General features: G+C 43.3%; 1 protein-coding gene across 3 annotated transcripts in view; it reads left to right on the top strand.

The window, feature by feature from the left end:
* LOC106603845 (SH3 and PX domain-containing protein 2B) overlaps window positions 1-12,627 on the top strand; it is a 60,151-nt gene that overhangs the window by 34,521 nt on the left and 13,003 nt on the right. For all 3 annotated transcript variants that reach the window (XM_014198031.3, XM_014198032.3, XM_014198030.3), the window contains exon 5: window positions 2,779-2,870. In XM_014198031.3, the coding sequence (XP_014053506.2) occupies window positions 2,779-2,870 (92 nt within the window). The remainder of the gene's footprint in view (window positions 1-2,778; window positions 2,871-12,627) is intronic.

Genomic DNA, 12,627 nt, shown 5'->3' with positions numbered 1-12,627 from the left:
TGGTGTTGTACTCTATTACCAGTGTTCTACCCTATTATTGGTGTTGTACCCTATTATTGGTGTTGTACCCTATTATTGGTGTTGTACCCTATTATTGGTGTTGTACCCCATTACTGGCATTGTACCCTATTACCAGTGTTGTACCCTATTATTGGTGTTGTACACTATTACCGGTGTTGTACCCTTAATACCGGTGTTGTACTCTATTACCGGTGTTGTACTCTATTACCAGTGTTGTACCCTATTACCGGTGTTGTACCCTATTATTGGTGTTGTACCCTATTATTGGTGTTGTACCCCATTACCGGTGTTGTACCCTATTATTGGTGTTGTACCCTATTACTGGTGTTGTACCCTATTACTGGTGTTGTACCCTGTTATTGGTGTTGTACCCTATTACCGGTGTTGTACCCTATTACCAGTGTGGTACCCTATTACCTGTGTTGTACCCTATTATTGGTATTGTACCCTGTTACTGGTGTTGTTTCCTATTATTGGTTTTGTACCCTATTATTGGTTTTGTACCCTATTATTGGTTTTGTACCCTATTATTAGTGTTGTACCCTGTTATTGGTGTTGTACCCTGTTATTGGTGTTGTACCCTATTACCGGTGTTGTACCCTATTACCGGTATTGCACCCTATTATTGGTGTTGTACACTATTACCGGTGTTGTATCCTACTAATCTAATCTCCTACTAATATAATATGCTACTATTCTAATCTACTGCAAATCGACTCTAATCTATTACTAATCTACCGCTAGTCTAATCTACTACTAATCTAATCAACTACTAATCTACTCTACTACTAATCTACCACTAGTCTAATCTACTAGTAATCTAAAATACTTCTAATCTACCTCTAGTCTAATCTAATCTACTACTAATCTAATCTACTCTAATCTACCACATATCTAATCTACTTCTAATCTAATCTACTACTAATATAGTCTACTACGAATTTGATCTAATCTACTACTAATCTAATATACTACCAATCTAATCTTGTGTATACATATATCTGTATATTCTCTCCTGCTTTCATTGTCCTCTGACACGCACACACACAATCATCTAAATGTTGTCTGCTGTAAAGTCCATTTGCTGTAATGTGCCTCCTGGCTTCCAGTCTCTGGGTAGAATACTAATGACTGGCAAGGTCACAGGCAGAGTGGAGAAGGGAGAAATCCACGGGGAGGATGGTCATCCTAACCCCAGACACAGTGCACCAGATTCAGTCACCAGGACCAGGAGATGAGGGATCCTCTGGAGGTCAACACTTAAAACCTTTCATCATCTGACTCTTAGCTGACTGTATCATTTCAGCTGAATATCTGATTTTTCTTCCATAAAAATGCATTTTAATCTTTGAAATTAACCACTGGGCATTCATGTATACACACACACACACACACACACACACACACACACACACACACACACACACACACACACACACACACACACACACACACACACACACACACACACACACACACACACACACCCTGAGGTTAATGGAGAACAGGGTTTCAGCTGAGTCTATGGCAATCCTCTCACACTTTTAGCATGACCAGTCCATTGGCACGGCTTCCCATACAGTGAGCCTAAAAGGGCAAGTTGTCACACCGGACAAGGGCACCTTGAACTCTGGTTGGCCTGTATTTTATGCCCGTCAGGTTTGATATCATAATTCAGGCTGTGGGAGAGAGAGAGAGTCTCTGGGAGGACAGTACTGAGGCACTTAGCCTTATTAAAAGCAGACGTATGCTGGCTCTGGGCCTGTGATAGCCTTGAGAAATGCCTCATGGCAGCAAGGAGTGTGCTGCATACTTACCTCTCTGCACAGAGTGATAATAATGACTGTGTGGTCGGTGAGACCCACCGGCTGGTTCAGGGCATTGGATCAGTTGGATCACTGAGGCAATTCTCTTTGTTTGACCACCTCAGTGCTGAGGCCTTTGAGGCTGGGCTGATAAAGAGAAAGAGAGATCTCAGGCCAGTTAGCCTTTCATCTCCTGAGAGCCACAGCCCTGCCGGCCCCCACAGGGAAAAAGGATCAAAGATGTTAGATTAGAAACAGGAAATAGAAAAGAATTAGGCAGAGTGCTGACTAGGCTCCATCTAGGTGGATGGGTTATTTATGTCAGTGTGGGCTAGCTGGGTGATGGCTTGTGTGTATTGCAGCTCAAATCCTTGGGTAGAGGCCTACTGTATGTACTCAAGGGGATATGGTATGTGAATGTAGCACCTCTCATGTTGCATCTGTCATTCATCCTGCTGTATCATTATACTGGTATGTCAAATATGAAGTCCCCCTGGCAAACAGGCTAGATACAGATACTTCCTACTTAACACCACCACTCCCAAACAGACTGGATACTTCCTGCTAAACACTACTACTCCCAAACAGGCTAGATACAGAGAGTTCCTGCTAAACACTACTATATCCAAACAGGTTAGATACTTCCTACTGAACACTACTACTCCCAAACAGGCTAGATACTTCCTGCTAAACACCACTAATCCCAAACAGGCTAGGTACTTCCTACTAAACACTACTACTTCCAGACAGCATCGGTACTTCCTTCTGAACACTACTACTTCCAAACAGTCTAGATACAGATACTTCCTGCTAAACACCACCACTCCCAAACAGGCTAGGTACTTCCTGCTAAACACTACTTCTCCCATTCCCCTAATATTAATACAATAACAGCATTTGGTTCTGATTGGTGAACTTTCTAAACGTCCTGTGTTTCTGTCTCTATGTGCAGGCTCTGATTCAGCTGCCTGTGTACATCTCCCAGTGTGAGGAGGTCCGTGTGTTCTTCGAGACGCGACCTGAAGACCTCAACCCACCCAAAGAGTAAGCCACGAATCACACCGTCTAGTTTAAGGAGCACACTCTGTCACTCAGTCGAATGCACAGCAGAAATGTGTCTGAGTGATATACACATCCCAACGTTCACACCAGTGCTGGGCCAACAACAAACACTCTGAATAAAGAAAGGCATGCATAGCATAATGCCGTGTGCAGGTTTCTTTCATGGAGTAGCTTTTTAACCTCCTGACCACGATGTCATGTTGAAACAAGCCAATCCTTCAGTAATAGGTTCTATCAAATCAAATTGTATTAGTCACAAGCGCCGAATACAACAGGTGTAGACCTTACAGTGAAATGCTTACTTACGAGCCCCAAAACAACAGTGCACTTTCAAAAAAATATGGATAAGAATAAGAGATAAAAGTAACAAGTAAAAAAATAACAATATATACAGGGGGGTGCCGGTACAGAGTCAATGTGCATGGGCACCGGTTAGTTGAGGTAGTATGTACATGTAGGTTATTAAAGTGACTATGCATAGATGACAACAGAGAGTGGCAGTGGTGTGGAGAGGCTACGAAGACTATGCAAATAGTCTAGGTAGCCATTTGACTAGATGTTCAGGAGTCTTATGGCTTGGGGGTAGAATCTGTTTAGAAGCCTCTTGGACCTAGACTTGGCACTCCGGTACTGCTTGCTCCGGTACCCTATGACTAGGGTTGCTGAAGTCTTCTGACACCGCCTGGTATAGAGGTCCTGGATGGCAGGAAGCTTTGCCCCAGTGCTGTACCGGGCCGTTCGCACTACCCTCTTTAGTGCCTTGCGGTCGGAGGCCGAGCAGTTACCATACCAGGCAGTCAAATACAGGGTAATGACTATGATGTCATGCTCCCTCTGGTATTGCTGTAGTGGATGGGGGAGCAGTTGTTGGTTTGCCCTGAGTGGGAGCTACATAACGTGTAGCCTAGAGGAGCGGAACATCTGAGGGTGCATGAGCTCCGTGGCGTCTAAAGGCAGGCCCCTCTCTTGTAAATCTCACACATTAGTGTCATAACCAGCCTGTCAGTTACAATGTGCCAACACTAGATCATAAAGTCACCACACCATTTCCCCCATCACATATGTGTTGTTGTTGAGCTACCAGACGCCTGGAGGGCAGGAGGGGTTACTAGTGGTTACGGGTTTTCAGAGAGACCATGATATTAAGTTCAGACCCTCAACCTTTTTATAAAAAATAAAATAAAGAAAAACAGCTGTCAACCAAGGTGTGTGACTGGTCACCTTGTCTTAATCATTCTGTCATCATGTGACATAAGTGATGCATTTCTGTCAGGCACTTGGGTTTGGTTGGAGAGGTAATTTCTATGGCTTAAAACCATATTTTACCAGGTTTTTTAAGCTATTGCTTTCCCAGGGATGGCTGGTGTGCAAGACTAGGTTTTCTTCCCAGAAATATGTAAATGTGTCAAACCAGATGCTTCTCAGATGCTCTCTGCTTCTCCCTCACTTTTTGACAGGTCCTAATTTGTTTTTATATCAGTTTTCTTCTATAACAGACAGCTTCTTATCTATGTCTGACTGGCAGTGTATAAGCCGAGAAGCTGTTAAATGCTGAAATGCATTTCCCACAAAGCTAGGCCCATGTGTTATATTTATAGAGAGGCGTTCAACTCTCACATCCCAAAAAGTACTTCAGGGTTTATGGGAGTAATATTTCAATCTCATCTACGCTGTCGAATCTTAACCAGACACTTTTCTGCAAAGATTTGCGCATTCGTTTTTTTGCTGTGCTCCGTTTTACACTCAAATCCATAGATTGTGAATGAACATCAACTATATACAGTACTAGTCAGAAGTTTAGACACACCTACTCATTCCAGGGTTTTTCTTTATTTTTACTATTTTCTATATTGTAGAATAATAGTGAAGACATCAAAACTATGAAATAACATATATGGAATCATATAGTTACCAAAAAAGTGTTAAACATATCAAAATATATTTTATATTTGAGATTCTTCAAAGTAGCCACCCTTTGCCTTGATGACAGCTTTGCACACTCTTGACATTCTCTCAACCAGCTTTCATGAGGTAGTCACCTGGTGTGCATTGTTAAAAGTTAATTTATGGAATTTATGTTGAGTCGTGACAAGGTAGGGGTATACAGAAGATAGCCCTATTTGGTAAAAGACCAAGTCCATATTATGACAAGAACAACTCAAATAAGCAAAGAGATATTACAGTCCATCATTACATGAATTTCAGTCAATGCAGAACATTTCAAGAACTTCGAAAGTTTCTTCAAGTGCAGTCGCAAAAACCATCAAGCGAAATGATGAAACTGGCTCTCATGGGGACCGCCACAGGAAAGGAAGACCCAGAGTTACCTCTGCTGCAGAGGACACGTTCATTAGAGTTAACAGCCTCAGAAATTGCACCCAAATAAATGCTTCACAGAGTTCAAGTAACAGACAAATCTCAATATCAACTGTTCAGAGGAGACTGCGTGAATCAGGCCTTCATGGTCGAATTGTGCAAAGAAACCACTACTAAAGGACAACAATAAGAAGAAGAGACTTGCTTGGGCCAAGAAACATGAGCAATGGACATTAGACCGGTGGAAATCTGTCCTTTGGTCTGATGAGTCCAAATTTGAGATTCTTGGTTCCAACCGCTGTGTCTTTTATAGATGCAGAGTAGCTGAATGGCTGATCTCTGTATGTGTGGCTCCCACCATGAAGCATGGAGTTGGGGTTCTTTGCTGGTGACACTGTCTGATTTATTTAGAATTCAAGGAAAACTTAACCGGCATGGCTACCTTAGTGCAACGATACGCCTTCGCACCTGGTTTGCGCTTAGTGGGACTATAATTTGTTTTTCAACAGGACAATGACCCAACACACCTCCAGGCTATGTAAGGGTTATTTGACCAAGAAGGAGAGTGATGGAGTGCTGCATCAGATGATCTGGCCTCCACAATCACCTGACCTCAACCCAATTGAGATGGTTTGGGATGAGTTGGACCGCAGAGTGAAGGAAAAGCAGCCAACAAGTGCTCAGCATATGTGGGAACTCCTTCAAGACTGTTGGAAAAGCATTCCAGGTGAAGCTGGTTGAGAGAATGCCAAGAGTGTGCAAAGAAGTCATCAAAGCAAAGGGTGGCTACTTTGAAGAATCTCAAATATCAAATATATTTTCATTTGTTTAAAACTTTTTTGGTTACTACATGATGTGTTATTTCATAGTTTTGATGTCTTCACTATTATTCTACAATGTAGAAAATAGTAAAAAAATAAAAACCCTTGACTGAGTAGGTGTCCAAACTTTTGACTGGTACTGTAAATCTGCACCGTTAATCAGCGATAGCTTTTGCACAGGGATGCTTATCATTCCTCTGTGTTTGTTGCCCATCGACATTATTGCAGTTGTGAGTACCTTAGTCGAAATCCAATATGGCTGCCTGATTGTCTGTTACAATATGCATGGTGTGTTCAGTGACTGCAGAGGAGATGGCTCTCTGTGGAAGGAGAAGAATACAAGGCCTGTCACTGCTCTGGCCAGTATGAATGGCTCCTGTCAGGTCACCTCCGCAGACAGACAGACCAGAGCTAGTTCCCTCTGGCTGTTGCCAAGGACACATACATTATTAGTTACATCTCAGACAGACAAATCCCAAGCATCTGCTACTGGGGACAGGGGAGGGGAGGATGGAAGGCGGGAGGGAGAGGCAGATGAATATAGAAAAGACCTTGGTTTATCTTTATTCAAATTGGATTACAGCTCATTCCTAATGCAGACATTGTTTTCGGCTGACATTGCACCAGCAGCCCCTCTCTGTTTGGGTCTCAATGGAGGGATGAAATACAGCCTTCTATAAATCTACCGGAGTAGGGAGGGATGTCACTGTCTGTCCATCAGAAAGATTGAAGTAGCAGGCATGGGAGAGTGGGGAGAGTGGAGAGATAGTGGAAAGAGTGGAGAGATAGTGGAAAGAGTGGAGAGATAGAGGGGAGAGTGGAGAGATAGAGGAGAGATGGACATCCAGCCAACTTGACACAACTGTGCGAAGCATCCCCTGTGAAACACTTTCGACACCTTAGCGGAGTCCACTCCCGACGAATTGAGGCTGTTCTGGGTGAAGGCGGGGGGGTGGGGGGGCTCGGGGCGTGCAAGTCAATATTTATTAGGAAGGTGTTCCTAATGTTTTGTACAGTCAGTATAGAAGAGAGAAATGGCTGGCACCCCATACAGCTAGCTCATTATTGGACCTTTGTGGTCTGGCACCTGGTAGTGGAATGGGCTTGCTTTGGGTTTAGGGAGCAGCTGTGTTTTAGTTTTACAGGCCTAAAGCTCCATATTGGACTCAGTCCTATTTAATGTCTCCATGACCATGATTGGCTCATCCATGGTCCAATTAAAAACTCAAATCAGGACTGATTTGGTCTGATGGAAAACTCTTATTAATGTACAGTATACTGGACTACCTACTTGAGTCATCAGTATGGTCCTGTCTATCCCAGTATAGCACAGTCTTTTTTACCCTGTTCTGACTCCCAAACACGAAGCAGACCATATTCTTTGGTCCTTGAAAAACTTGCTGTATGTAAAATATTGTGTATTATAGCTTGGAAAATAAATAAATGTGACTGGATGACATGATGTTTGTTTCCAACATTAGGGCTGTTTTCCTAAAGAAGTTAACACGTTTAAATGTCTTACTCACGTCGGCCACGGAGAAGGAGGGCCCACAGTCCTTGGTAGCGGGCAGCGTCGGTGGCACTGTTATCCTCAAAGCAGGCAAAGAAGGTGTTTAGTTTGTCTCCATATCCCAGTCTGCTGTCCCCACATGCGTCAAGATTGTCACCATTATTCCTGTATCTAAGTATTCAAAGGTAACTGAACTAAATGACTATCGCCCTGTAGCACTCACTTCTGTCATTATGAAGTGCTTTGAGAGACTAGTCAAGGGTCATATCACCTCCACCTTACCTGTCACCCTAGACCCACTTCAATTTGCTTACCGCCCCAATAGGTCCACAGACGATGCATTCGCCATAACACTGCACGTTGCCATATCCCATCTGGACAAGAGGAATACCCATGTAAGAATGCTATTCATTGACTATAGCTCAGCATTCAACACCATAGTACCCTCCAAGCTCATCATTAAGCTTGAGGCCCTGGGTCTGAACCCCGCCCTGTGCAATTGGGTCCTGGACTTCCTGACGGGCTGCCCCCAGGTGGTGAAGGTAGGAAACAACATCTCCACTTTGCTGATCCTCAACACTGGGTCCCCACAAGGGTGCGTGCCCCCTCCTGTACTCCCTTTTCACCCATGACTGCGTGGCCAAGCACGCCTCCAACTCAATCATTAAGTTTTCAGACGACACAACAGTAGTAGGCTTGATTAACAACAACAACGAGACAGCCTACAGGGAGGAGGTGAGGGCTCTGGGAGTGTGGTGTCAGGAAAATAACCTCTCACTCAACGTCAACAAAACAAAGGAGATGATCGTGGACTTCAGGAAACAGCAAAGGGAGCACCCCCCTATCCACATCGACGGGACCGCAGTGGAGAAGGTTAAAAGTTTTAAGTTCCTCAGTGTACACATCACTGACAAACTGAAATGGTCCACCCACACAGACAGTGTGATGAAGAATGCGTAAAAGCACCTCTTCAACCGCAGGAGGCTGAAGAAATTTGGCTTGTCATCTAAAACCCTCACAAATTTTATAGATGAACAGTTGACAGCATGCTTTCGGGCTGTATCACCGCCTGGTACGGCAACTGCACCGCCCACAATCGCAGGGCTCTCCAGAGGGTGGTGCGGTCTGCACAACGCATCACCGGGGGCAAACTACCTGCCCTCCAGGACACCTACAGCACCCGATGTCACAGGAAGGCCAAAAAGATCATCAAACATAGCAACCACCCGATCCACTGCCTGTTCACCCCGCTATCATCCAGAAGGCGAGGTCAGTACAGGTGCATCAAAGCTGGGACCGAGAGATTGAAAAACAGCTTCTATCTCTTAAATAGCCATCACTAGCACAGAGAGGCTGCTGCCTATATACACAGACTTGAAATCATTGGCCACTTTAATAAATGGAACACTAGTCACTTTAGTAATGTCACTTTAATAATGTTTACATATCTTGCACTACTCATCTCATATGTATATACTGCATTCTATACTTTTCTGCTGTGTCTGAGTCTATGCCACTCAGACATTGCTGGTCCAAATATCTATATATTCTTAATTCCATTCCTTTACTTAGATTTGCATGTATTGGGTATATGTTGTGAAATTGTTAGGAATTATTTGTTAGATATTGCTGCACTGTCAGAACTAGAAGCACAAGCATTTCGCTACACCCACAATAACATCTGCTAAACACGTGTATGTGACCAATAACATTTGATTTGATTTGAAATCTTCTTTGTGTTTTGTTTCCTTACCACGATACTAACGAGTATCACGATACTGGTATAGTCCCGGCCATATCTCTAGCCCTCTGCTTCCCTTTGATAAGCCAGGCTAGTGGTGGAGCTAGGGTTGTCTTGGTTGGAGACTCTTTTTTTCAGCATGCTAATGGATGGGCAAACTAATGGTTGGAGATTTATTACGACTGGGCCAGTGCAATCAACAGGGTTGCCAGGCGAACAATGCATTATGTGATTGAGAGTGTGAATTTGGAGGAAAATAAGACGGACAGTTGCCAGGAATAAATGAACAAGAGACGTAGAACAGTGATGAAAGAAGAGAAATGTAGAGAGTGAGAAGAAAAGACAGCAGGTGTAGAGAGAGAGAGAGAGAGAGAGAGAGAGAGAGAGAGAGAGAGAGAGAGAGAGAGAGAGAGAGAGAGAGAGAGAGAGAGAGAGAGAGAGAGAGAGAGAGAGAGAGAGAGAGAGAGAGAGAGAGAGAGAGAGAGAGAGAGAGAGAGAGAGAGAGAGATCTTCTCACTCCTGCTTTGGGGTAGTGGAAGCAGAACTTAGGGGAGCAGTGTGTATCAGACCCACCGCATAGGTAGCCTAGTGGTTAGAGTGTTGGGCTAGTAACCAAAAAGTTGCTGGATCAAATCCCTGAGCTGACAAGGTAAAAATCTGTCTTTATGCCCCTGAACAAGGCAGTTAACCCAATGTTCCCCGGTAGGCTGTCATTTTAAATAAGAATTTGTTCTTAACTGACTTGCCTAGTTAAATAAAGGTTAAAAATAAAAAATGTATCATACACACTCTTAACACTTTGATGTCAGACAGAGGGAGAGAATTGAATGGAATTGAGATACGCTAATCTCTAGGTAATTATGTTATATAATTATACTAAGCTACCAAGCTGCCAATGTCTTTATTCTTTTGGAACTTTTCTGAGTGTAATGTTTACTGTTCATTTTTCATTGTTTATTTCACTTTTGTTTATTATCTATTTCACTTTCTTTGGCAATGTAAACATATGTTTCCCATGTCAATAAAGCCCCTTAAATTGAAATGTTAATTGAATTGAGAGGCAGAGAGAGAGAGAGAGAGAGAGAGAGAGAGAGAGAGAGAGAGAGAGAGAGAGAGAGAGAGAGAGAGAGAGAGAGAGAGAGAGAGAGAGAGAGAGGAGAGAGAGAGAGAGAGAGAGAGAGAGAGAGAGAGAGAGAGAGAATAAAAAGTCAGTCTGAATTAGCCACTTCAGTTTTCACTAGCAACTGGACATTGAATTAGCTGCCTCCTGATGAGAATGGATGGAGGATTGCTGTCCTAATGGATAAAACAGACTGAACAAATACAATATCATGTTCTCATTCAACCCAGTATCAGAGACTCACTATCAACTATGGCTGGGAAATATGGTCCAGATACCAGTATGGATTTTTCCAGTATCGCCTAAAAGTATATTATGATACAATGGTAAATAAATTAAAACATTTACAAATTGGATTACTTCACTGTCTGTTTTGTATCAGTTTGGTTGAGTATGAAACGGAATGGAGTTTAAGTTTCAAGTTTTAATGTCACATGCACAAGTACAGTGAAATTCCCTTCTTATAAACTCAAAACCCAACAATGCAATAATCAATAACAATGTATTGCTAGAAAAAACACACACGAGAAATAAGAATAGGAAATATGAAATACACAATAAAGTAAGTAAGTAAGCATACTATACACAGGAAATATTTAAAAAGTCAGTTCCAAAACCATATTTACATGTGCAGGGATACTGGCCTTCCCTGTAGCTCAGTTGGTAGAGCATGGTGTTTGCAACACCAGGGTTGTGGGTTCGATTCCCACGGGGGGCCAGCACAGAAAAAAAATTAAAAAAAATAAAATGTATGAGTTGTATGAAATGTATGCATTCACTACTGTAAGTCGCTCTGGATAAGAGCGTCTGCTAAAATGACTAAAATGTAAATGTAAAAAAAAAATGGAGTGAGGGAGGTAGATATGTTTAGGGGTAAGGGGACCAGGCTACAGCATATAAGATAAACAGAGTAGCAACAGCTTGTATGTGAGTGGGTGTGCAGGTGTGTAGAGTCAGTATAAATGTATGTGCAAATTACGTGTGAGGGAGCAAATGATGGAGTGAGTATTTGTGTGTTGAAGTGACAGTGTGTGTGAGTGTGTAGAGCCCTGGGATTGTGCATAGAGACAGTGCAAAGATTGAAATAAAAGGTCAATAAAGATACAGGGTTAACTCAGATAGTCCATGTAGCTATTTTGTTTGCTATTTATCAGTCATATTGCTTTGGGATAGAAGCTGTTCAAGAGCCTGTTGGTGTCAGACTTGATGCACCGGTACCTCTTGCCGTGCAGCAGCAGAGAAAATGTCTATGGCTTTGGTGGTTGGAGTCTTTTATGATTTTCCGGACCGTCTTTTCACACCGCCTGATATAGAGGTCCTGGATGGCACTCTGCCGCACAACCCTCTGTTGCGCCATGCGATCGAGGGCGATGCTATTGCCGTACCAAGCAATGGTACAGCTGCTCACCCCCCCCATCAATGTGGATGGGGGCGTGTTCGCCACCCTGTTTCCTGTAGTCCACGATCACCTCCTTGGTCTTGCTGACGTTGAGGGAGAGGTTATTGCTCCGGCACCACACTGTCAGGTCACTGACCTCCTCCCTGTAGGCTGACTCATCATCGCCAATGATCAGGCCTACCACCATCGTATCGTCTGTGAACTTGATGATGGTGTTGGAGTCTTGTGTGGCCACACAGTCATGGGTGAACAAAGAGTACAGGAGGGGACTAAGCACAAACCCCTGTGGGGCCCCTGTGTTAAAGGTCAGCATGGTGGAGGTGATGTTGTCTAACCTCACCACCTGGGGTCGGCCCGTCAGGAAGTCCAGGATCCAGTTGCAAAGGGAGGTGTTCAGATCCAGAAATCGGACAACGTGGTTACATCAAGGAGACGTGTATCTTTAAAATGGTGTAAAATAGTTGTATGTTTGAGAAAGTTGAATTATGACATTTTGTTGTTTTTGAATTTTCCGCCCTGATATTTCACTGGCTGTGTCCCGCAGGTGGGACGCTGGCGTCCCACCTAGCCCATAGAAGTTAACCTGTCTTGGGGAGGTGCCCACGGTTCACACTATTCAACAGCCAGTGAAAAATCAGAGCGCCAAATTCAAAACCACAAAATGTCATAATTCAAAGTTCTCAAACATACGACTATTTTACACCATTTTAAAGATACACGTCTCCTTAATCTAAACACATTGTCCGATTTCAAAAAGGCTTTACGGCGAAAGCATAAAGTTACATTATGTTAGGACAGAGCCTAAACAAGAAAAACCACACAGCCATTTTCC

The sequence above is a fragment of the Salmo salar genome, chromosome 04 (assembly GCF_965601325.2).
Source record: "Salmo salar chromosome 04, fSalSal1, whole genome shotgun sequence".
Classification (NCBI taxonomy): Eukaryota; Metazoa; Chordata; class Actinopteri; order Salmoniformes; family Salmonidae; genus Salmo; species Salmo salar.
Note: the sequence above shows the minus strand (reverse complement) of the source record. Positions and strands in the feature narration are given on the sequence as shown.